At 46.5% G+C, this 25,000-nt stretch overlaps 1 protein-coding gene and 1 pseudogene across 2 annotated transcripts in view; both read right to left on the reverse strand.

The window, feature by feature from the left end:
* Positions 1–2,386, reverse strand: part of LOC311103293 (uncharacterized protein) — a gene marked incomplete at its 5' end in the record, with an annotated part of 8,616 nt that extends 6,230 nt beyond the window's left edge. The window contains one exon of the mRNA XM_084144826.1: positions 2,371–2,386. Coding sequence (XP_084000952.1) covers positions 2,371–2,386 — 16 coding nt within the window. The remainder of the gene's footprint in view (positions 1–2,370) is intronic.
* Positions 2,387–4,040: 1,654 nt separating this feature from the next.
* Positions 4,041–25,000, reverse strand: part of LOC311103666 (4-aminobutyrate aminotransferase, mitochondrial-like) — a 70,425-nt pseudogene continuing 49,465 nt past the window's right edge. The window contains exons 9-16 of the transcript in view: positions 23,878–23,940; positions 21,127–21,190; positions 16,614–16,762; positions 12,132–12,269; positions 11,088–11,255; positions 7,968–8,114; positions 5,801–5,912; positions 4,041–5,643 (exon numbers count right to left, since the gene is read on the reverse strand). The product of the transcript in view is annotated as a 4-aminobutyrate aminotransferase, mitochondrial-like (transcript). The remainder of the gene's footprint in view (positions 5,644–5,800; positions 5,913–7,967; positions 8,115–11,087; positions 11,256–12,131; positions 12,270–16,613; positions 16,763–21,126; positions 21,191–23,877; positions 23,941–25,000) is intronic.

Below are 25,000 nucleotides of genomic sequence, written 5' to 3' on the forward strand. Positions count from 1 at the left end.
GTCCTGTTGAACAGTCAGAGTCAGTTGGAGCGCCGGTGCCCACTGCCTTCATATCATAGTCCTGTTGAACAGTCAGAGTCAGTTGGAGCGCCGGGGCCCACTGCCTTCATATCATAGTCCTGTTGAACTGTCAGAGTCAGTTGGAGCGCCGGTGCCCACTGCCTTCATATCATAGTCCTGTTGAACAGTCAGAGTCAGTTGGAGCGCCGGGGCCCACTGCCTTCATATCATAGTCCTGTTGAACAGTCAGAGTCAGTTGGAGCGCCGGGGCCCACTGCCTTCATATCACATATCATAGTCCTGTTGAACTGTCAGAGTCAGTTGGAGCGCCGGGGCCCACTGCCTTCATATCATAGTCCTGTTGAACAGTCAGAGTCAGTTGGAGCGCCGGGGCCCACTGCCTTCATATCACATATCATAGTCCTGTTGAACTGTCAGAGTCAGTTGGAGCGCCGGGGCCCACTGCCTTCATATCATAGTCCTGTTGAACTGTCAGAGTCAGTTGGAGCGCCGGGGCCCACTGCCTTCATATCATAGTCCTGTTGAACAGTCAGAGTCAGTTGGAGCGCCGGGGCCCACTGCCTTCATATCACATATCATAGTCCTGTTGAACTGTCAGAGTCAGTTGGAGCGCCGGTGCCCACTGCCTTCATATCATAGTCCTGTTGAACAGTCAGAGTCAGTTGGAGCGCCGGTGCCCACTGCCTTCATATCATAGTCCTGTTGAACTGTCAGAGTCAGTTGGAGCGCCGGTGCCCACTGCCTTCATATCATAGTCCTGTTGAACAGTCAGAGTCAGTTGGAGCGCCGGTGCCCACTGCCTTCATATCATAGTCCTGTTGAACAGTCAGAGTCAGTTGGAGCGCCGGTGCCCACTGCCTTCATATCATAGTCCTGTTGAACAGTCAGAGTCAGTTGGAGCGCCGGTGCCCACTGCCTTCATATCATAGTCCTGTTGAACAGTCAGAGTCAGTTGGAGCGCCGGTGCCCACTGCCTTCATATCATAGTCCTGTTGAACAGTCAGAGTCAGTTGGAGCGCCGGTGCCCACTGCCTTCATATCATAGTCCTGTTGAACAGTCAGAGTCAGTTGGAGCGCCGGGGCCCACTGCCTTCATATCATAGTCCTGTTGAACTGTCAGAGTCAGTTGGAGCGCCGGGGCCCACTGCCTTCATATCATAGTCCTGTTGAACTGTCAGAGTCAGTTGGAGCGCCGGTGCCCACTGCCTTCATATCATAGTCCTGTTGAACAGTCAGAGTCAGTTGGAGCGCCGGTGCCCACTGCCTTCATATCATAGTCCTGTTGAACAGTCAGAGTCAGTTGGAGCGCCGGTGCCCACTGCCTTCATATCATAGTCCTGTTGAACAGTCAGAGTCAGTTGGAGCGCCGGTGCCCACTGCCTTCATATCATAGTCCTGCAGTATAATAGACCAATAGCCACACCACAACTTCACAAAAGTTTCTAAACTTTATTAACGTAATATCAAAAGAAATCAAGCCATTGTTTACAGGGAAAATACGATCAGGAACTCATAAAATAGGACTATAATAATAACAATGATATATCATTATTATAATAATGATAAAACAAACGATTATAAATACGATTTTTGTTAATACATTAAGTTCCAAAATTGCATCCTACCTGAATAGCGAGTTGCACAGTCGCTTGCATTTGGCCATTTGTGTGGTATTAAAACATATTCTGCTAAATATACCCCCCCCTCCCCCTCCCCCTCCCCCCACCGTTCAGCACCCTCAACTCAAAACATCTTCCCGCGGCTATGAACCTGTATGGTGCTATAAAGAACCCTTTCATAAGGTTCTATAAAGAACCATTCAAAAAAGGTTATATAAAAAAAAGGCTACCACTATGGTTAATTTGTAAGTCGCTCTGGATAAGAGCGTCTGCTAAATGACTTAAATGTAATGACCCTTTTTGGTGCTATATAGAACCCTTTTTATGGTTCTTTTTAGAACCTTGATCAATCTCAAAGAAGAAGAACCATACCAGGTTTTTTTATTCTGGTTAGCCATATTACTGTTAAAATTCCATAGATATTATATATTGTGTTCATTGGCAAGTTAAATCAGTTATGGGATGCGCAAATCTGATATGGGTCACATGTAAAACTGTGTGTGGACAGTCGTAAAAAAAAGAGAATCAGATTTGGGTTCTTAGGGTGTCTGTGTAAACACAGCCAATGTATCAATCCAGTTTATAAAAGGTCTGGATAATCATCCGGGATGTGAATTGTGATCAATACCATCTCCATCTCCCCAGTCATACCACAGGAGGTTGGTGACACCTAAATTGGGGAGGACGGCTGGAGCGGGAAAAGTGGTATGGTATCAAAGACATCAAACACAACACATGGTTTCCATGGTTTCCATGTGTTTGATGCCATTCCATTCGCTCCGTTCCAGCCATTATTATGAGCCGTCCTCCCCTCACCAGCCTCCCCTGGTCACAAAATCATCAGACTTGAGATTAAAAGACAATAACAGAACATATTGATGGCAGTCTGATAACTGTATTAAAGAGGAACTATCGCCAAAAACCTACTTTTCTGGTTGACAACGGCCTATGTGGCATCGGTACTAGAGATCCTGGTTCGAATCCAGGCTCTGTCGCAGCCGGCCGCGACCGGGAGACTCATGGGCGGCGCACAATTGGCCCAGCGTCGTCCAGGGTAGGGGAGGGAATGGCCGGCAGGGATGTAGCTCAGTTGATAGAGCATGGTGTTTGCAACGCCAGGGTTGTGGGTTCGTTTCCCACGGGGGGCCAGTATGAAAAAAAAAAAAAAAAAAAAATATTTTTTGTTAAAAATAAATAAATAAAATGTATTAAAATATATATATAAATAATAAATAAATAAATAATAATGAAAAATAAATATATAAAAAAGTCAAAAATATATATTTTTTATTTATAAATATATATATGTATTCACTAACTGTAAATGACTAAATGTAAATGTAAAATGTACATAAATTATAATCCCAAAAATACAAGAGACTAGAAAAAGCAGTTTGTCTGTAAGATTGTAATAATTACATTACATCATTCGGTCTTCATAAAAGGCCTTGATGATTAACATTCTGATGTGAATGATGATGATTTCTAATATTGGTCTTCCCTATCAGATGCCTGTGATGTCACACTGGACCCAAACACAGCATACAGATACCTCTCTCTGTCTGAGGAGAACAGGAAGGTGACTGGGGGGAAAGAGGATCAGATGTATCCTGATCACCCAGAGAGATTTAACTACTGGGACCAGATTCTGTGTAGAGAGGGTCTGACTGGGCGCTGTTACTGGGAGGTAGAGTGGAGTGGGAGGGGTCGTATAGGAGTGGCATATAAAGGAATCAGCAGGAGAGGATACAGTAATGACTGTGTGCTGGGAGCCAATAACATGTCTTGGACTCTATGGACCTCTAATAACAGTTACTCTGCCTGGCACAATAACAAGGAAACTAACATACCTGTTCCATCCCCCCACTCCAACAGAGTAGGAGTGTATCTGGACTGGCCAGCCGGCACTCTGTCCTTCTACAGAGTCTCCTCTGACACACTGACCCACCTGTACACATTCCACACCACATTCACTGAGCCCCTCTACCCAGGGTTTTGGGTTTGGACAGACTCCTCAGTGTCCCTGTGTCAGGTAAAACCTTTTCATTAGGAAAGCTGGGATCTTGTTGTTATTGACTGATGTTTGTAAATAATGATGTTTTGTAGAATGTTTATTTTGTCAAATTGTTGATGTGACAACCTAGCTTCTGTTTGAATTCGGTTCCACTGAATGGGACGTTCCTGGTTCAGATTGAGTCACATAAAGACAAATAAAGCTGTTGTTTTAAAACACATTAAAGATGTTTGCTTTTTTTATCCTATGAAAGAAGAATGGGCTGTTAATTAAATGTAGTGTTTTGGTGGAAAACCTCTCTGTCAGAAACCTACACAGCCCTCTCCATTGTTGTAGACAGGGCAAACAGGACCATGTGATAAGGAACACCAAAAACTCCAGAGGAATTAATTAAAATGTGATCCTGGTTTATTTTAGGATACATAAAGAGGATGCTTCATAGACAACAATAATTAGAGATCATCTGCAATAAACCTTTAACCTCACAGAACAATGTAAACCAACATAGCAATGCTTCTACTATTGTTAATGGTTAACAGGAAATCAACGATACACAGTTCTCTATACAATACTGACTGGGCTGGTTAACAAGACAGGTATCATCCTCACTGTAATCCTCATCCCCTTCATCATGGCCATATTATAGAGCCTCTACAGTGCTAATGGTGGAGCCTAAGCTACTCCTTCCTGTTACTGCTGCTATAAAAAAAAAAAAAAAAACAGGCATTCAGAACAACGTAGATACCTTGTGCTGTACATCAATAATGAGTTCAGTCGTTTCATGAGGAAACCGGAGGAATATGGCAAGATGCAGAACTCTAATACGACTGTGGGTTCAAGGCCAAACAAGTCAACAAATATAATACATCTTTTTATTAGGAGTCCTGACTGCAAAAAAACTGCCTTTAATGTAGACATGTCAATGTTTACATATTTATATTTGTAGATAAGTATGGTTATGTGTTAATAAGTATGGGTTTAAAATAGATTGTTAGCCCTAATGTATAGTGAGTCTGGAACCCAGGTCTCAATTCCTTGAATCCAAAGGAAGTTTAGGTACAACAACATGCAGACACACACTACATAATCTTCTATAATATTCTCCTTCACAAATTGCCAATGTTCGGGGTTGAGATAATCCAAGTCAAGCTGAAACATTATTGTTCTGTTAAAACACCTAGAACACCCAGAGAACCCACAGAACCCAAACTAGGACATATTTAAAGGTCAGGGGTTAAAGGTCGTCATGCGGCAGTAGAACCTTGTTTAGGTTAGCTTGCTGCTATCCGCTCCTGTCAGGTGGGTTTGCTCTAAAAACATATTGTTGTGCCTTTATCTGTTGGGGAGTTGGAGGGTTTGTGTGATATTACCAAAGTAAGATGTTTTGTGCTTGTGCCTTTTGCAGGGCTATCAATAAGACATCACTGTGATATGGGGAATGCTAGGACTGCCACATGAGCAATGGGACAAATTCAAGTGTGGTGTGTGAGTGTTAAAGGGATACTTTGGGATGTTGGCAATGAGGCCCTTTATCAACTTCCCCAGAGTCAGATAGACTCGCGGATACCGTTTTTATGTCTCTGTGTCCAGTATGAAGAAAGTCAGAGGTAGTTTCACGAGCCAATGCTTCCAGTCATTGCGCTAACGCTAGTTAGCAATTGCGCTAGCGCTGGTTAGCAACTTCCTTCAAACTGTTTCATCTGACTTTGGGGAAGGAGATAAAGGGCTTCGCTGCCAGAATCCTGTAGTATCCCTTTAAGTGTATGCATTAGTGTGTGAACCCCTTGTTATAGGTTAAGACTGTTGTGCTTCCCCCTCCCCTCCACCCCATCCCCAGTTGGTCTGGCCCGTGTTGGTGTGGACGGTTCTAGGTGTGTTCTGCCAGGACGTCGTTGAACACGTTCAGGAACATGTGAACATGGTACTCCTTAAACACCAGAGCAGGACGGAACCGGATCGACCGATCTCCACAGCCACCCAGCAGGACACCTGAGACAGACAGACAGAGACGATAGAGGTTACACAGAAGATCACCAGCGTGGAGTGTGTGTGTGTGTGTGTGTGTGTGTGTGTGTGTGTAGTGTGTGTGTGTGTAGTGTGTGTGTGTAGTGTGTGTGTGTGTGTGTGTGTGTGTAGTGTGTCTTACCCTTGTCCCGGGCTTTGAGGATGATGCTGTTGCGTGTGGCGTCATCACGGATGTCGATGGCACAGAATGTCCCCTGTCCCCGAGCACTGCTCAACAGGTTAGGGTACTGGTCCTGGGGGAGAGGTACAGATGTTAGCACACACACACACAGTCTCTGGTACCTGTAGCTGGTAGAGTCTCTGGTACCTGTAGTTGGTAGAGTCTCTGGTACCTGTAGTTGGTAGAGTCTCTGTATCTAGTCCCTGTAGTTGGTAGTCTCTGGTACCTGTAGTTGGTAGAGTCTCTGTCTCTGGTACCTGTAGTTGGTAGAGTCTCTGGTACCTGTAGTTGGTAGAGTCTCTGTCTCTGGTACCTGTAGTTGGTAGAGTCTCTGTCTCTGGTACCTGTAGTTGGTAGAGTCTCTGGTACCTGTAGTTGGTAGAGTCTCTGTCTCTGGTACCTGTAGTTGGTAGAGTCTCTGTCTCTGGTACCTGTAGTTGGTAGAGTCTCTGTATCTAGTCCCTGTAGTTGGTAGAGTCTCTGGTACCTGTAGTTGGTAGAGTCTCTGTATCTAGTACCTGTAGTTGGTAGAGTCTCTGGTACCTGTAGTTGGTAGAGTCTCTGGTACCTGTAGTTGGTAGAGTCTCTGGTACCTGTAGTTGGTAGAGTATCTGGTACCTGTAGTTGGTAGAGTCTCTGGTACCTGTAGTTGGTAGAGTCTCTGGTACCTGTAGTTGGTAGAGTATCTGGTACCTGTAGTTGGTAGAGTCTCTGTATCTAGTCCCTGTAGTTGGTAGAGTCTCTGGTACCTGTAGTTGGTAGAGTCTCTGTATCTAGTACCTGTAGTTGGTAGAGTCTCTGGTACCTGTAGTTGGTAGAGTCTCTGGTACCTGTAGTTGGTAGAGTCTCTGGTACCTGTAGTTGGTAGAGTCTCTGGTACCTGTAGTTGGTAGAGTATCTGGTACCTGTAGTTGGTAGAGTCTCTGTATCTAGTACCTGTAGTTGGTAGAGTCTCTGGTACCTGTAGTTGGTAGAGTCTCTGGTACCTGTAGTTGGTAGAGTCTCTGTATCTAGTACCTGTAGTTGGTAGAGTCTCTGTCTCTGGTACCTGTAGTTGGTAGAGTCTCTGTCTCTGGTACCTGTAGTTGGTAGAGTCTCTGGTACCTGTAGTTGGTAGAGTCTCTGTATCTAGTACCTGTAGTTGGTAGAGTCTCTGTATCTAGTACCTGTAGTTGGTAGAGTCTCTGTCTCTGGTACCTGTAGTTGGTAGAGTCTCTGGTACCTGTAGTTGGTAGAGTCTCTGTATCTAGTACCTGTAGTTGGTAGAGTCTCTGGTACCTGTAGTTGGTAGAGTCTCTGTTTCTAGTACCTGTAGTTGGTAGAGTCTCTGGTACCTGTAGTTGGTAGAGTCTCTGTCTCTGGTACCTGTAGTTGGTAGAGTCTCTGTCTCTGGTACCTGTAGCTGGAAGAGTCTCTGTATCTAGTACCTGTAGTTGGTAGAGTCTCTGGTACCTGTAGTTGGTAGAGTCTCTGGTACCTGTAGTTGGTAGAGTCTCTGTATCTAGTACCTGTAGTTGGTAGAGTCTCTGTCTCTGGTACCTGTAGTTGGTAGAGTCTCTGGTACCTGTAGTTGGTAGAGTCTCTGTCTCTGGTACCTGTAGTTGGTAGAGTCTCTGGTACCTGTAGTTGGTAGAGTCTCTGTTTCTAGTACCTGTAGTTGGTAGAGTCTCTGGTACCTGTAGTTGGTAGTCTCTGGTACCTGTAGTTGGTAGAGTCTCTGTCTCTGGTACCTGTAGTTGGTAGAGTCTCTGTCTCTGGTACCTGTAGTTGGTAGAGTCTCTGTCTCTGGTACCTGTAGTTGGTAGAGTCTCTGGTACCTGTAGTTGGTAGAGTCTCTGTCTCTGGTACCTGTAGTTGGTAGAGTCTCTGTATCTAGTACCTGTAGTTGGTAGAGTCTCTGGTACCTGTAGTTGGTAGAGTCTCTGTATCTAGTACCTGTAGTTGGTAGAGTCTCTGGTACCTGTAGTTGGTAGAGTCTCTGTATCTAGTACCTGTAGTTGGTAGAGTCTCTGGTACCTGTAGTTGGTAGAGTCTCTGGTACCTGTAGTTGGTAGAGTCTCTGTATCTAGTACCTGTAGTTGGTAGAGTCTCTGGTACCTGTAGTTGGTAGAGTCTCTGTATCTAGTACCTGTAGTTGGTAGAGTCCCTGTAGGAGAGTTTTCCCAGAGCGGGTCACCTCCTCCAGAAGGTTCTCTCTGCGGATCACGTTCAGAACCTCAGCCAGGAACAGGTTCTTAGACGGGTCGCCCATCCACGTGTTAAAGATACGGTAGGCCTGGGAAAGAAACACACACACACACACACACAGCCAAAATAAGGTTATACAGTGAGGGAAAAAAGTATTTGATCCCCTGCTGATTTTGTACGTTTGCCCACTGACAAAGACATGATCAGTCTATAACTTTAATGGTAGGTTTATTTGAACAGTGAGAGACAAAATAACAATAAAATAATCCAGAAAAACGCATGTCAAAAATGTTATAAATTGATTTGCATTTTAATGAGGGAAATAAGTATTTGACCCCCTCTCAATCAGAAAGATTTCTGGCTCCCAGGTGTCTTTTATACATGTAACGAGCTGAGATTAGGAGCACACTCTTAAAGGGAGTGCTCCTAATCTCAGTTTGTTACCTGTATAAAAGACACCTGTCCACAGAAGCAATCAATCAATCAGATTCCAAACTCTCCACCATGGCCAAGATCAAAGAGCTCTCCAAGGATGTCAGGGACAAGATTGTAGACCTACACAAGGCTGGAATGGGCTACAAGACCATCGCCAAGCAGTTTGGTGAGAAGGTGAAAACAGTTTGTGCAATTTTTCGCAAATGGAAGAAACAAAATAACTGTCAATCTCCCTCGGCCTGGGGCTCCATGCAAGATCTCACCTCGCGGAGTTGCAATGATCATGAGAACGGTGAGGAATCAGCCCAGAACTACACGGGAGGATCTTGTCAATGATCTCAAGGCAGCTGGGACCATAGTCACCAAGAAAACAATTGGTAACACACTACGCCGTGAAGGACTGAAATCCTGCAGCACCCGCAAGGTCCCCCTGCTCAAGAAAGCACATATACAGGCCCGTTTGAAGTTTGCCAATGAACATCTGAATGATTCAGAGGAGAACTGGGTGAAAGTGTTGTGGTCAGATGAGACCAAAATCGAGCTCTTTGGCATCAACTCAACTCGCCGTGTTTGGAGGAGGAGGAATGCTGCCTATGACCCCAAGAACACCATCCCCACCGTCAAACATGGAGGTGTAAACATTATGCTTTGGGGGGTTTTCTGCTAAGGGGACAGGACAACTTCACCGCATCAAATGGACGATGGACGGGGCCATGTACCGTCAAATCTTGGGTGAGAACCTCCTTCCCTCAGCCAGGGCATTGAAAATGGGTCGTGGATGGGTATTCCAGTTTGACAATGACCCAAAACACACGGCCAAGGCAACAAAGGAGTGGCTCAAGAAGAAGCACATTAAGGTCCTGGAGTGGCCTAGCCACACATAGAAAATCTGTGCAGGGAGCTGAATGTTTATGTTGCCAAATGTCAGCCTCGAAACCCTAATGACTTGGAAAAGATCTGCAAAGAGGAGTGGGACAAAATCCCTCCTGAGATGTGTGCAAACCTGGTGGCCAACTACAAGAAATGTCTGACATCTGTGATTGCCAACAAGGGTTTTGCCACCAAGTACTAAGTCATGTTTTGCAGAGGGGTCAAATACTTATTTCCCTCATTAAAATGCAAATCAATTTATAACATTTTTGACATGCGTTTTTCTGGATTTTGTTGTTGTTATTCTGTCTCTCACTGTTCAAATAAACCTACCATTAAAATTATAGACTGATCATGTCTTTGTCAGTGGGCAAACGTACAAAATCAGCAGGGGATCAAATACAATGTACAGTGAGGGAAAGAAGTATGTGTGTATGTCTGCATGTGTGTGTCCTGTGTGTGTGTCCTGTGTGTGTGTGTATGTCTGCATGTGTGTGTCCTGTGTGTGTGTCCTGTGTGTGTGTGTATGTCTGCATGTGTGTGTCCTGTGTGTGTGTCCTGTGTGTGTGTGTATGTCTGCATGTGTGTGTCCTGTGTGTGTGTCCTGTGTGTGTGTGTATGTGTGTCCTGTGTGTGTGTCCTGTGTGTGTGTGTATGTGTGTCCTGTGTGTGTGTGTCCTGTGTGTGTGTGTGTGTCCTGTGTGTGTCCTGTGTGTGTGTGTATGTGTGTCCTGTGTGTGTCCTGTGTGTGTCCTGTGTGTGTCCTGTGTGTGTGTGTCCTGTGTGTGTATGTCCTGCGTATGTGTGTCCTGTGTGTGTCCTGCGTGTGTGTGTGTGTCCTGTGTGTGTGTGTCCTGCGTGTGTCCTGCGTGTGTGTGTGTCCTGTGTGTGTCCTGTGTGTGTGTGTCCTGCGTGTGTCCTGTGTGTGTGTGTCCTGTGTGTGTCCTGTGTGTGTGTGTCCTGTGTGTGTGTGTCCTGCGTGTGTCCTGCGTGTGTGTGTGTCCTGTGTGTGTCCTGCGTGTGTGTGTGTCCTGTGTGTGTCCTGTGTGTGTGTGTCCTGCGTGTGTCCTGTGTGTGTGTGTCCTGCGTGTGTGTGTGTCCTGTGTGTGTCCTGCGTGTGTCCTGCGTGTGTCCTGTGTGTGTCCTGTGTGTGTGTGTCCTGCGTGTGTCCTGTGTGTGTGTGTCCTGCGTGTGTGTGTGTCCTGTGTGTGTCCTGTGTGTGTGTCCTGTGTGTGTCCTGCGTGTGTCCTGTGTGTGTCCTGTGTGTGTGTGTCCTGTGTGTGTCCTGTGTGTGTGTGTCCTGCGTGTGTCCTGTGTGTGTGTGTCCTGTGTGTGTGTGTCCTGTGTGTGTCCTGTGTGTGTCCTGTGTGTGTGTGTCCTGTGTGTGTCCTGTGTGTGTGTGTGTCCTGCGTGTGTCCTGTGTGTGTGTGTGTCCTGTGTGTGTGTGTCCTGTGTGTGTCCTGTGTGTGTGTGTGTCCTGCGTGTGTCCTGTGTGTGTGTGTGTCCTGCGTGTGTCCTGTGTGTGTGTGTGTCCTGTGTGTGTGTGTCCTGTGTGTGTCCTGTGTGTGTGTGTCCTGTGTGTGTCCTGTGTGTGTGTGTCCTGCGTGTGTCCTGTGTGTGTGTGTGTCCTGTGTGTGTCCTGTGTGTGTGTGTCCTGCGTGTGTCCTGTGTGTGTCCTGTGTGTGTCCTGCGTGTGTCCTGTGTGTGTGTGTCCTGTGTGTGTGTGTCCTGTGTGTGTCCTGTGTGTGTGTGTTACCTTGTCTGCCTGCAGCTCGTCTTTATGGTAAAAACCTCCAGTGAGCATCTTCTTGCTGAAGGAGACGATGTCAGCAGGGTCGTCCATCCCCCAGTGTTCATGAGCCCAGAACTTCCCTGTAGCACCGCCACCTGTCTGCACCTCATCCACATGGAACGCACTGCCATGCTGAGAGAGGGAGGAGGAGGCGGGAGGGGAGGAGGGAGGGGAGGGGGGGGAGGAGGGAGGGAGAGTTCAGTATAATTATTTGATCTGTTTTAATCCTTCTATGATTGATGAATGGATTGATTGACTGATTTTATTTCAGTGTCACCTTGTGTATGACTCTGCCCCCTCCCTCCCTCCCTCCCTCTCCAGCCTACCTTGTGTATAACCCTCCCTCCCTCCCTCTCCAGCCTACCTTGTGTATGACTCTGCCCCCTCCCTCCCTCCCTCTCCAGCCTACCTTGTGTATAACCCTCCCTCTCTCCCTCTCCAGCCTACCTTGTGTATGACTCTCCCCCCTCCCTCCCTCTCCAGCCTACCTTGTGTATGACTCTCCCCCCTCCCTCCCTCTCCAGCCTACCTTGTGTATGACTCTCCTCCCTCCCTCCCTCTCCAGCCTACCTTGTGTATGACTCTCCCCCCTCCCTCCTTCTCCAGTCTACCTTGTGTATGACTCTCCTCCCTCCCTGCCTCCCTCCCTCTCCAGCCTACCTTGTGTATGACTCTCCCCCCTCCCTCCCTCTCCAGCCTACCTTGTGTATAACCCTCCCTCCCTCCCTCTCCAGCCTACCTTGTGTATGACTCTCCCCCCTCCCTCCCTCTCCAGCCTACCTTGTGTATAACCCTCCCTCCCTCCCTCTCCAGCCTACCTTGTGTATGACTCTCCTCCCTCCCTGCCTCCCTCCCTCTCCAGCCTACCTTGTGTATAACCCTCCCTCCCTCCCTCCCTCTCCAGCCTACCTTGTGTATGACTCTCCTCCCTCCCTGCCTCCCTCCCTCTCCAGCCTACCTTGTGTATAACCCTCCCTCCCTCCCTGCCTCCCTCCCTCTCCAGCCTACCTTGCGTGCGATGTTCCGTAGCTTCTTGAAGAAGTCAGGTGTTGCGTGGTTGTCTCCTCCTTCAGCCTGGATGGGTTCAATCACTATCCCAGCCACCGGCCGGCCCTTCTGACGCCACTGGACTATCAGGTCCTCTACCTGGGACATACACAGATACAGGGTTAACACACAGATACGGGGTTAACACACAGATACAGGGTTAACACACAGATACAGGGTTAACACACAGATACAGGGTTAACACACATATACAGGGTTAACACACAGATACAGGGTTAACACACATATACAGGGTTAAAACACATATACAGGGTTAACACACAGATACAGGGTTAACACACAGATACAGGGTTAACACACAGATACAGGGTTAACATACACACAAACAGGGTTAACATACACACACACTATGGTTTAATGGCGGGAAACAGGTTACCGAGATTTACCGCCCAAACCCAGTCCCTTTTCCTGGGATGAATAATTCCAAGAAACCGGTCAATTATAATAAATTATTTATATGAACAGCGTGACGTGAAATGGAACTGTTAAATTATCTGCAATGTCTAAATCTTTCTTCGATATGGTTCTCTCTGCTCTGCTATTTGCATGGTCAATAATCAACGCTCAGGGTGTGTGTGTGTCAACCATATATGCATCAGCAACCACTGCTAATGAAGTCACTGAAACCCTTAACAAAGAGTTGCAGTCTGTTTAGGAATGGGGTCGCCAGTAATAAACTGGTCCTGAACATCTCTAAAACTAAGAGCATTGTATTTGGTACCAATCATTCCTTAAGTTCTAGACCTCAGCTGAGTCTGGTAATGAATGGTGTGGCTGTTGAACAAGTTGAGGAGACTAAATTACTTGGTGTTCCCTTAGATTATAAACTGTCATGGTCAAAACATATAGATTCAGTGGTTGTAAAGATGGGGAGAGGTCTGTCCGTAATAAAGAGATGCTCTGCTTTTTTGACTCCACACTCCACAAAGCAAGTCCTGCAGGCTCTAGTTTTGTCTTGATTATTGTCCAGTGATATGGTCAAGTGCTGCAAAGAAAGACCTAGTTAAGCTGCAGCTGGCCCAGAACAGAGCGGCACGTCTTGCTCTTCATTGTAATCAGAGGGCTGATATAAATACTATGCATGCCAGTCTTTCTTGGCTAAGACTTGAGGAGAGACTGACTGCATCACTTCTTTTTATTAGAAACATTAATGTGTTGAAAATCCCAAATTGTTTGCATAGTCAACTTACACACAGCTCTGACACTTACCCCACCAGACATGCCACCAGGGGTCTTTTCACAGTCCCCAAATCCAGAACAAATTCAAGCTAGCGTACAGTATTATATAGAGCCATTATTGCATGGAACTCCGTTCCATCACCTATTGCTCAAATGAACAGCAAACCTGGTTTCAAAAAACAGATAAAGCAATGGCACAACGCCTCTCCCCTATTTGACCTAGATAGTTTGTGTGTATGTATTGATATCTAGGCTACGTGTGCCATTTTTAAATTGATGTAGTTCTGTCCTTGAGCTGTCCTTGTCTATTAATGTTCTGTATTATGTCATGTTTCGTGTTTTGTGTGGACCCCAGGAAGAGTAGCTGCTGCTTTTGCAACAGCTAATGGGGATCCTAATAAAATACAAAATAAATACCAAAACGAGGCCAAATACAAAACTGACCTGCTGAAAATCCCGTCTAAGGAATTCAGCCTGTTTGAAGCAACAAACAAGTCCAAATGCCTGCAGCACCGGTTTGAGGCAGGTCAGTTTTGTATTTGGCCTCGTTTTGGTATTTTATTTTTTTATTTGATTAGGATCCCCATTAGCTGTTACTGGTTTGAGGCACTTGCCACGATCCAGGCCACCTCCGTGGAGGCCGAGAGAGCCTTGTCAGTCTGTGGCCAATTTGTGACCAAGATCAGAAACCAGGAAGCATTGACGCACTGTGCTTTTTGAGAGGCCACAGGTACAGCCTATAGCCTATATGCAAATGATTTACTTTGTTCATTTGTTTGCTACAGGGTAGTGTTGTTTTACGTAGCCTATAGCCTAAGTTTGTGTAGAATGCTTGTCTACATTTGTTTGGCTGGGTCTTGAGAATCAGTCAGCTAGAATTACAGTTACTCTGTTTCTGACCGAGTCCGTTTTTCATGTTGAAAAATAATGCGAGAACAGGGTGTCTTTTAATGAACTCAAATCTGAACAAGAAAGTTTAATGAAAATGTTTGTTTGTCTAACCAGAAGGCTCACATTTCATTATTGTATGCTAAATGACTAAATACATATTTTAAAACAAAACCTTGAGAGATTATCATTGACTTTATTGCTAGAAATAGGCCTACCATTGATTTCTAGGCTAACGAATGCTAACAACTGATAACGAATGCAATAAGTAAACGTTTGCTTTTATGCAGTATGAAAAATGTATGCACTCACTAATTGTAAGTCGCTCTGGATACGAGCGTCTGCTAAATGACTAAAATGTAAATGTTAAATATAGCCAACCTTAGAATGGTGCATGATTTACATTGGGTTTAGCTACGCGGGCAATTGATCAACCACAGTGCTATCCATGGTACTGAATCTTCGCTACAGCTCATCTGTTTGATTAGCGGAGAATCAGATATGTTCCCTCTGACAAAATCACCACAATAAGCGAAGTAAAAACAGCCACAACCTTCCCAGATTCCCCTGATAGACAGGTTCAAGGGGAGAGAAAAGTACCCAGCTGCATCTTTCAGTCAAAGTACCCAGCTGCATCTTTCAGTCAAAGGACCCAGCTGCATCTTTCAGTCAAAGGACCCAGCTGCATCTTTCAGTCAAAGGACCCAGCTGCATCTTTCAGTCAAAGGACCCAGCTGCATCTTTCAGTCAAATACCCAGCTGCATCTTTCAGTCAAAGGACCCAGCTGCATCTTTCAGTCAAAGGACCCAGCTGCATCTTTCAGTCAAAGGACCCAGCTGCATCTTTCAGTTAAAGGACCCAGCTGCATCTTACAGTCAAAGGACCCAGCTGCATCTTTCAGTCAAAGGACCCAGCTGCATATTTCAGTCAAAATACCCAGCTGCATCTTTCAGTTAAAGGACCCAGCTGCATCTTTCAGTCAAAGGACCCAGCTGCATCTTTCAGTCAAAGGACCCAGCTGCATATTTCAGTCAAAGGACCCAGCTGCATCTTTCAGTCCAAGGACCCAGCTGCATCTTTCAGTCAAAGGACCCAGCTGCATATTTCAGTCAAAATACCCAGCTGCATCTTTCAGTTAAAGGACCCAGCTGCATCTTTCAGTCAAAGGACCCAGCTGCATCTTTCAGTCAAAGGACCCAGCTGCATATTTCAGTCAAAGGACCCAGCTGCATATTTCAGTCAAAATACCCAGCTGCATCTTTCAGTTAAAGGACCCAGCTGCATCTTTCAGTTAAAGGACCCAGCTGCATCTTTCAGTCAAAGGACCCAGCTGCATATTTCAGTCAAAGGACCCAGCTGCATCTTTCAGTCCAAGGACCCAGCTGCATCTTTCAGTTCAAGGACCCAGCTGCATCTTTCAGTCAAAAAAATCCAGCTGCATCTTTCAGTTAAAGGACCCAGCTGCATCTTTCAGTCAAAGGACCCAGCTGCATCTTTCAGTTCAAGGACCCAGCTGCATCTTTCAGTCAAAAAAACCCAGCTGCATCTTTCAGTTAAAGGACCCAGCTGCATCTTACAGTCAAAAAAACCCAGCTGCATCTTTCAGTTAAAGGACCCAGCTGCATCTTTCAGTCAAAGGACCCAGCTGCATCTTTCAGTCAAAGGACCCAGCTGCATCTTTCAGTCAAAGTACCCAGCAGCATCTTTCAGTTAAAGAACCCAGCTGCATCTTTCAGTCAAAGGACCCAGCTGCATCTTTCAGTTAAATCACCCAGCTGCATCTTTCAGTCAAAGGACCCAGCTGCATCTTTCAGTTAAAGGACCCAGCTGCATCTTACAGTCAAAGGACCCAGCTGCATCTTTCAGTCAAAGGACCCAGCTGCATCTTTCAGTCAAAGAACCCAGCTGCATCTTTCAGTCAAAGGACCCAGCTGCATCTTTCAGTTCAAGGACCCAGCTGCATCTTTCAGTCAAAAAAACCCAGCTGCATCTTTCAGTTAAAGGACCCAGCTGCATCTTGCAGTCAAAGGTAGGCTAAAACTAATGTAACTTTCACTAGACTGTAATAACCTCATCATATTTTACCAGTCGGCCAACAGTGCTTCATAGGCCTACATTAAAACTAGGCGAAATAGTGTGGTGACTTAGAACTTTGAGATTGATTAAATTGCAACAAATACAACAAGAAACCATTACATTCCATCTGTCTATGTCTCCATTTGCAGTGTCATAATCATGTCTAATTTGTTTTGCTGGTATTATATGCTTTTAAATAGCAGTTTGAACGGGAATATTGGGGAAATGGGTAGATTCTCAGGAAAATATTAAATCCTCACACACACACACACACACACCTCCTCCAGGCAGCGGGCCTCCTCCTGTGCGTTCTCCCGTGTGAACTCCTCCAGAGGGTACTTCAGTTTAGGGAAGGGAGCGATCGGCCAATCAAATGACGGCACATCCAGCTTGTGGATGGCTTTGGAGTGCGTCGTTGCCAAGCAACCTGAAAACAGATCAGACATTGTAAGTTGTTATTTTTAAGGAGTGGGGCAGTCCTACCTTCGTTCAAGCAACCTGATCGCGTGAGCTTACATTCTGGTACTCTACAGTAAAAATTATTGAGAGGGCAGCGCTCAGGATGGTGGATCAGGATAGGGCAGCGCTCAGGATGGTGGATCAGGATAGGGCAGTCCTCAGGAGGGTGGATCAGGATAGGGCAGTCCTCAGGATGGTGGATAAGGATAGGGCAGCGCTCAGGATGGTGGATCAGGATAGGGCAGTCCTCAGGAGGGTGGATCAGGATAGGGCAGTCCTCAGGATGGTGGATCAGGATAGGGCAGTCCTCAGGATGGTGGATAAGGATAGGGCAGTCCTCAGGATGGTGGATCAGGATAGGGCAGTCCTCAGGATGGTGGATAAGGATAGGGCAGTCCTCAGGATGGTGGATAAGGATAGGACAGTCCTCAGGATGGTGGATAAGGATAGGGCAGTCCTCAGGATGGTGGATCAGGATAGGGCAGTCCTCAGGATGGTGGATAAGGATAGGGCAGTCCTCAGGATGGTGGATAAGGATAGGGCAGTCCTCAGGATGGTGGATCAGGATAGGGCAGTCCTCAGGATGGTGGATCAGGATAGGGCAGTCCTCAGGAGGGTGGATCAGGATAGGACAGTCCTCAGGATGGTGGATCAGGATAGGGCAGTCCTCAGGATGGTGGATAAGGATAGGACAGTCCTCAGGATGGTGGATCAGGATAGGGCAGTCCTCAGGATGGTGGATCAGGATAGGACAGTCCTCAGGATGGTGGATCAGGATAGGGCAGTCCTCAGGAGGGTGGATAAGGATAGGGCAGTCCTCAGGATGGTGGATAAGGATAGGACAGTCCTCAGGATGGTGGATCAGGATAGGGCAGTCCTCAGGATGGTGGATCAGGATAGGACAGTCCTCAGGATGGTGGATCAGGATAGGGCAGTCCTCAGGAGGGTGGATAAGGATAGGGCAGTCCTCAGGATGGTGGATCAGGATAGGACAGTCCTCAGGATGGTGGATCAGGATAGGGCAGTCCTCAGGATGGTGGATCAGGATAGGGCAGTCCTCAGGATGGTGGATCAGGATAGGGCAGTCCTCAGGATGGTGGATCAGGATAGGGCAGTCCTCAGGAGGGTGGATCAGGATAGGGCAGTCCTCAGGAGGGTGGATCAGGATAGGGCAGTCCTCAGGAGGGTGGATCAGGAGAGGGCAGTCCTCAGGAGGGTGGATCAGGATAGGGCAGTCCTCAGGAGGGTGGATCAGGATAGGGCAGTCCTCAGGAGGGTGGATCAGGATAGGGCAGTCCTCAGGAGGGTGGATCAGGATAGGGCAGTCCTCAGGAGGGTGGATCAGGATAGGGCAGTCCTCAGGAGGGTGGATCAGGATAGGGCAGTCCTCAGGAGGGTGGATCAGGATAGGGCAGTCCTCAGGATGGTGGATCAGGATAGGGCAGTCCTCAGGATGGTGGATCAGGATAGGGCAGTCCTCAGGAGGGTGGATCAGGATAGGGCAGTCCTCAGGATGGTGGATCAGGATAGGGCAGTCCTCAGGAGGGTGGATCAGGATAGGGCAGTCCTCAGGATGGTGGATCAGGATAGGACAGTCCTCAGGATGGTGAATCAGGATAGGACAGTCCTCAGGATGGTGGATCAGGATAGGACAGTCCTCAGGATGGTGAATCAGGATAGGGCAGTCCTCAGGATGGTGGATAAGGATAGGGCAGTCCTCAGGATGGTGGATAAGGATAGGGCAGTCCTCAGGATGGTGGATAAGGATAGGGCAGTCCTCAGGATGGTGGATAAGGATAGGGCAGTCCTCAGGATGGTGGATAAGGATAGGGCAGTCCTCAGGATGGTGGATAAGGATAGGGCAGTCCTCAGGATGGTGGATAAGGATAGGGCAGTCCTCAGGATGGTGGATAAGGATAGGGCAGTCCTCAGGATGGTGGATAAGGATAGGGCAGTCCTCAGGATGGTGGATAAGGATAGGGCAGTCCTCAGGATGGTGGATAAGGATAGGGCAGTCCTCAGGATGGTGGATAAGGATAGGGCAGTCCTCAGGATGGTGGATAAGGATAGGGCAGTCCTCAGGATGGTGGATCAGGATAGGGCAGTCCTCAGGATGGTGGATAAGGATAGGGCAGTCCTCAGGATGGTGGATCAGGATAGGGCAGTCCTCAGGATGGTGGATAAGGATAGGGCAGTCCTCAGGATGGTGGATAAGGATAGGGCAGTCCTCAGGATGGTGGATCAGGATAGGGCAGTCCTCAGGATGGTGGATCAGGATAGGGCAGTCCTCAGGATGGTGGATAAGGATAGGGCAGTCCTCAGGATGGTGGATAAGGATAGGGCAGTCCTCAGGATGGTGGATCAGGATAGGGCAGTCCTCAGGATGGTGGATAAGGATAGGGCAGTCCTCAGGATGGTGGATCAGGATAGGGCAGTCCTCAGGATGGTGGATAAGGATAGGGCAGTCCTCAGGATGGTGGATAAGGATAGGGCAGTCCTCAGGATGGTGGATCAGGATAGGGCAGTCCTCAGGATGGTGGATAAGGATAGGGCAGTCCTCAGGATGGTGGATAAGGATAGGGCAGTCCTCAGGATGGTGGATAAGGATAGGGCAGTCTCACTCCTTTCGTAATATATTGTGTTTTTATTGAACAGATAGGACAGTAGAGGAACAGATAGGACGGTAGAGTAACAGATAGGACGGTAGAGGAACAGGTAGGAAGGTAGAGGAACAGGTAGGACGGTAGAGGAACAGATAGGACGGTAGAGGAACAGATAGGACGGTAGAGGAACAGGTAGGACGGTAGAGGAACAGGTAGGACGGTAGAGGAACAGATAGGACGGTAGAGGAACAGATAGGACGGTAGAGGAACAGGTAGGACGGTAGAGGAACAGGTAGGACGGTAGAGGAACAGATAGGACGGTAGAGGAACAGATAGAACGGTAGAGGAACAGGTAGGACGGTAGAGGAACAGGTAGGACGGTAGAGGAACAGGTAGGACGGTAGAGGAACAGATAGGACGGTAGAGGAACAGATAGAACGGTAGAGGAACAGGTAGGACGGTAGAGGAACAGGTAGGACGGTAGAGGAACAGATAGGACGGTAGAGGAACAGATAGGACGGTAGAGGAACAGATAGGACGGTAGAGGAACAGATAGGACAGTAGAGGAACAGATAGGACATTAGAGGAACAGATACAGTGCATTCAGAAAGTATTCAGACCCTTGACCTTCCCACATTTTGTTACGTTACAGTGATGTGTGCTATGTCGTGGTGTATGATGACAGGGATATCAGAGTTAGCAGCTCTCCCAGAAAGGGAGTTGACAAAGCCTCCACCATCTCTTGCTGATTAGGGTGTTATCAGTGAGTTCCTCTGTGAGTTTGATATCATGGTTCCTTCTAGCTTGCTTCTCAGCCTGGTTGAACATGTCTGGCCTGGGCAAACTTCTGCTTGTTGGCAGCAGTTTTTTTTAGCCGTTGGAAAAAATGGCGACGCTTTTTCCGTCCTTGCTGCTCTCCTGCACTTTTCGTCAAAACATACTTTGTCCCCGGGCTTTCTGGTGACAGTTCTGCTGGGGATTAATTGCTCCATGGCATCATGGGTGATGTCAGTGATCTTTTCGTCAAAACATACTTTGTCCCAGGGCTTGGTCTCCTCTGGTTGGAGTAACCACAATCTGTTGTAGGCCTAAGCAGCTGTCGGGCCCGGCGATCAGCATGACAGTTGTTCAGCTATCCAGACAGTCTTCATGGTGGACATTGAAGTCGCCCGCCACCATGACAGAATGTGCACCAAACTCTGTCATTTTGGGTTTCAGTGTCTAGGTCTAAAAAACAGCTCCTATGAGGAGCTTCTGGGAGTGTAAGGTGACTGGAAGCCATGTCAGTTCCATGTCTTTTGGGTCTTTTTGGGTCTCATGGTGGATGGCGATTCCTTGCAAGCAATACACTGCAATGCCGCCACCTGACGACGCAGTTCTGTCTCGTCGGCAGCACATGGTGCATCCTGGTATTGCGATGCAGTCAGCTCCGTCCTTTACAGTTGAGTCCATGAATAATAATAATAATAATAATAAGCCATTTAGCAGACGCTTTTATCCAAAGCGACTTACAGTCATGTTTGCATACATTTTTACGTATGGGTGGTCCCGGGGATGCTTCCACCACGATGACGACGGTAGGTTCTTTCTCCTTAGGTTAGTTCTCCGATGTTTGATCTTAGACCACGGATGTTGACCTCCATGATTCGTAGTTCTTTGTCTCGTAGTAGTTATGTTATTTTACTTTCATTCAACAATAAGATGTGTAATAATATTTAACCTGACTGACCCATTGTTCTGCCATGAAATCCACCCATAAACGACAGGATGCTGAGGTCCGGACAGCCAGGGCTCTGAGAGAGAGAGAGGAGGGAGAGTGGAGAGAGAAGGGAGAGTGGAGAGAGAGAGGGAATGAAGGAGAGGGGAGAGAGAACGAGGAGAGAGGAGGAGGGAGAGAGAGACGGAGAGAGGGAGAACAAAGGGAGAGAGGAGGAGGAGAGAGAAGGAGGGAGAGAGAGCAATAATTAGAATTAGAGCATGAGAGAGTGTTTTTAGTGTGTGTACGTGGCTAATAAAGAATAGGTGAGAGGAACGTGATGATGATGTTGATGAACACCAGAACACAGGTCATGGCCTGCTCTGACTCTCCGCACCTTAGCACACATGCACTCCCTCCCTCACACACACACACAACCACACAGACATACACACATACAGTGCCTTGCAAAAGTATTCATCCCCCTTGGTGTTTTTCCTATTTTGTTGCATTACAACCTGTAATTTAAATGGATTTTTATTTGGATTTCATGTAATGGACAAAATAGTCCAAATTGGTGAAATGAAAAAAATAACTTGTTTCAAAAAATTCTAGAAAATAAATAACGGAAAAGTGGTGTGTGCATATGTATTCACTCCCTTTGCTATGAAGCCCCTAAATAAGATCTGGTGCAACCAATTACCTTCAGAAGTCACATAATTAGTTAAATAAAGTCCACCTATGTGCAATCTAATGGTCACATCATCTGTCACATGATCTCAGTATATAGACACCTGTACTGAAAGGCCCCAGAGTCTGCAACACCACTAAGCAACGGGCACCACCAAGCAAGTGGCACCATGAAGACCAAGGAGCTCTCCAAACAGGTCAGGGACAAAGTTGTGGAGAAGTACAGATCAGGGTTGGGTTATAAAATAAATATCAGAAACTTTGAACATCCCACTGAGCACCATTAAATCTATTATAAAAAAATGGAAAGAATATGGCACCACAACAAACCTGCCAAGAGAGGGTCGCCCACCAAAACTCACGGACAGGCAAGGAGGGCTTTAATTAGAGAGGCAACAAAGAGATCAAAGATAACCTTGAAGGAGCTGCAAAGCTCCACAGCGGAGATTGGAGTATCTGTCCATTGGACTACTTTAAGCCGTACACTCCACAGAGCTGGGCTTTATGGAAGAGTGGCCAGAAAGAAGCCATTGCTTCAAGAAAAAAATAAGCAAACACGTTTGGGGTTCTCCAAAAGGCATGTGGGAGATTCCCCAAACATATGGAAGAAGGTACTCTGGTCAGATAAGACTAAAGTTGAGCTTTTTGGCCATCAAGGAAAACGCTATGTCTGGTGCAAACCCAACACCTCTCATCACCCCGAGAACACAGTGTCATCATGCTGTGGGGATGTTTTTCATCGGCAGGGACTGGGAAACTGGTCAGAATTGAAGGAATGATGGATGGCGCTAAAGGGAAATTCTTGAGGGAAACCTGTTTCAGTCTTCCAGAGATTTGAGACTGGGACGGAGGTTCACCTTCCAGCAGGACAATGCCCCTAAGCATACTGCTAAAGCAACACTTGAGTGGTTTAAGGGGAAACATTTAAATGTCTTGGAATGGCCTAGTCAAGCCCAGACCTCAATCCAATTGAGAATCTGACGTAAAGATTGCTGTACACCAGCGGAACCCATCCAACTTGAAGGAGCTGGAGCAGTTTTGCCTTGAAGAATGGCCAAAAATCCCAGTGGCTAGATGTACCAAGCTTATAGAGACATATCCCAAGAGACTTGTAGCTGTAATTGCTGCAAAAGGTGGCTCTACAAAGTATTGACTTGGGGGGGGGGGGGGTTGAATTAGTTATGCACGCTCAAGTTTTTTCTTTTTTTTCTTATTTCTTGTTTGTTTCACCCCAAAAAATATTTTGCATCTTCAAAGTGGTAGGCATGTTGTGTAAATCAAATGATCCATCCCCCCCAAATCAATTTTAATTCCAGGTTGTAAGGCAACAAAATAGGAAAAATGCCAAGGGGGGTGAATACTTTCGCAAGCCACTGTATACTAAACCCTGGCTAGCAAGTGTGCAACTGTGCCGCCATTTTGTGCGTTGTCATTGAACCAAGATGTCACAGTTTCCCCCACCTTCACCTAAAACCTGGCTAGCAAGTGTGCAACTGTGCCTTCATTTTGTGCGTTGTCATTGACCCAAGATGTCACAGTTTCCCCCACCTTCACCTAAAACCTGGCTAGCAAGTGTGCAACTGTGCCGCCATTTTGTGTGTTGTCATTGACCCAAGATGTCACAGTTTCCCCCACCTTCACCTAAAACCTGGCTAGCAAGTGTGCAACTGTGCCGCCATTTTGTGCGTTGTCATTGACCCAAGATGTCACAGTTTCCCCCACCTTCACCTAAAACCTGGCTAGCAAGTGTGCAACTGTGCCGCCATTTTGTGCGTTGTCATTGACCCAAGATGTCACAGTACTGCTGCTACTCTTATTATACTGCTGTTTATACACTGCCCCCATCCCCAATACACGTGTAAATATCGGACTATATATTGTTCCTTCCTGTATTCTACTGATGCTAACATGTATATTCTGTTCTGCTGATCCATTTACTTTATGTTCCTATTCTTACATTTTAATATTTCTTATTGTTGTTCCATTGTCCAGAAGGAACCTGCAGTAAGCATTTCATTGGACGATGTATACCCACTGTGTATCCTGTACATAAGACTAATAGAACTTGATGATGTTGAATTAGATTTCACCCACCTGGTTGATCATACAGGAGCTCACGTCTTCATCAGAGGGGATGTTGTGGCCTCTTTCCTTATTCTGAGACAGACAGATAATATACTATGTTTCCATTGTGTCCATACGTATACAGTACATTTTGTAAATATATTGACTATATAATATATATTGTCTCAGCTGAACATGGTAGTGTTTAATCTATATTGTATATATTCTGCTTATATTGACTAGATATTGTGCGTATAAATATATACACTGAGTGTACAAAACATTAGGAACACCTTCCTAATATTGAGTTGCACCCCCTTTTGCCCTCAGAACAGCCTCAATTCATCGGGGCATGGACTCTACAAGGTGGCGAAAGCGTTCCACAGAGATGCTGGCCCATGTTGACTCCAATGCTTCCCACAGTTGTGTCAAGTTGGCTGGATGTCATTTGGGTGGTGGACCATTCTTGATACACAAGGGAAACGGTTGAGCTTGAAAAGCGTGAAAAACCGAGCAGCGTTGCAGTTCTTGACACTCAAACCGGTGCACCTGACACCTACTACCATATGATATCTTGGTTGGATATAATCGCTACAGCAGAAATGTTCAGATATGAACACAAATCAGCTAATTGAGATCAAACTCAATTGATTTTGCAGGGCAATACGTTTTTTGGGGGGGGAATAAATAAACCACTATGAAACAACATGTTAAAACTGAGTGGACAAAACACACAAAGCAAACCCCCCCATGTCATGGAAAAAGCAGGTGTTCATAATGTTTTGTACACTCAGTGTATTAAAAAATAACACAAACCAGTGTGCCTGAGACCTACTACCATACCCCGTTCAAAGGCACTTAAATCTTTTGTCTTTCCCATTCACCCTCTGAATGGCACACATACACAATCCATCTCTCAATTGTCTCAAGGCTTAAAAATACTTATTTAACCTGTCTCCTCCCCTCCATCTACACTGATTGAAGTGGATTTAACAAGTGACATCAATAACGGATCATAATAATACATTATAATAATATGCCATTTAGCAGACGCTTTTATCCAAAGCGACTTACAGTCATGTGTGCATACATTTTTACATATGGGTGGTCCCAGGGATCGAACCCACTACCCTGGCATTACAAGCGCCATGCT

The sequence above is a fragment of the Coregonus lavaretus genome (assembly GCF_964263955.1).
Source record: "Coregonus lavaretus genome assembly, chromosome: 28".
In the NCBI taxonomy this organism is placed as follows: Eukaryota; Metazoa; Chordata; class Actinopteri; order Salmoniformes; family Salmonidae; genus Coregonus; species Coregonus lavaretus.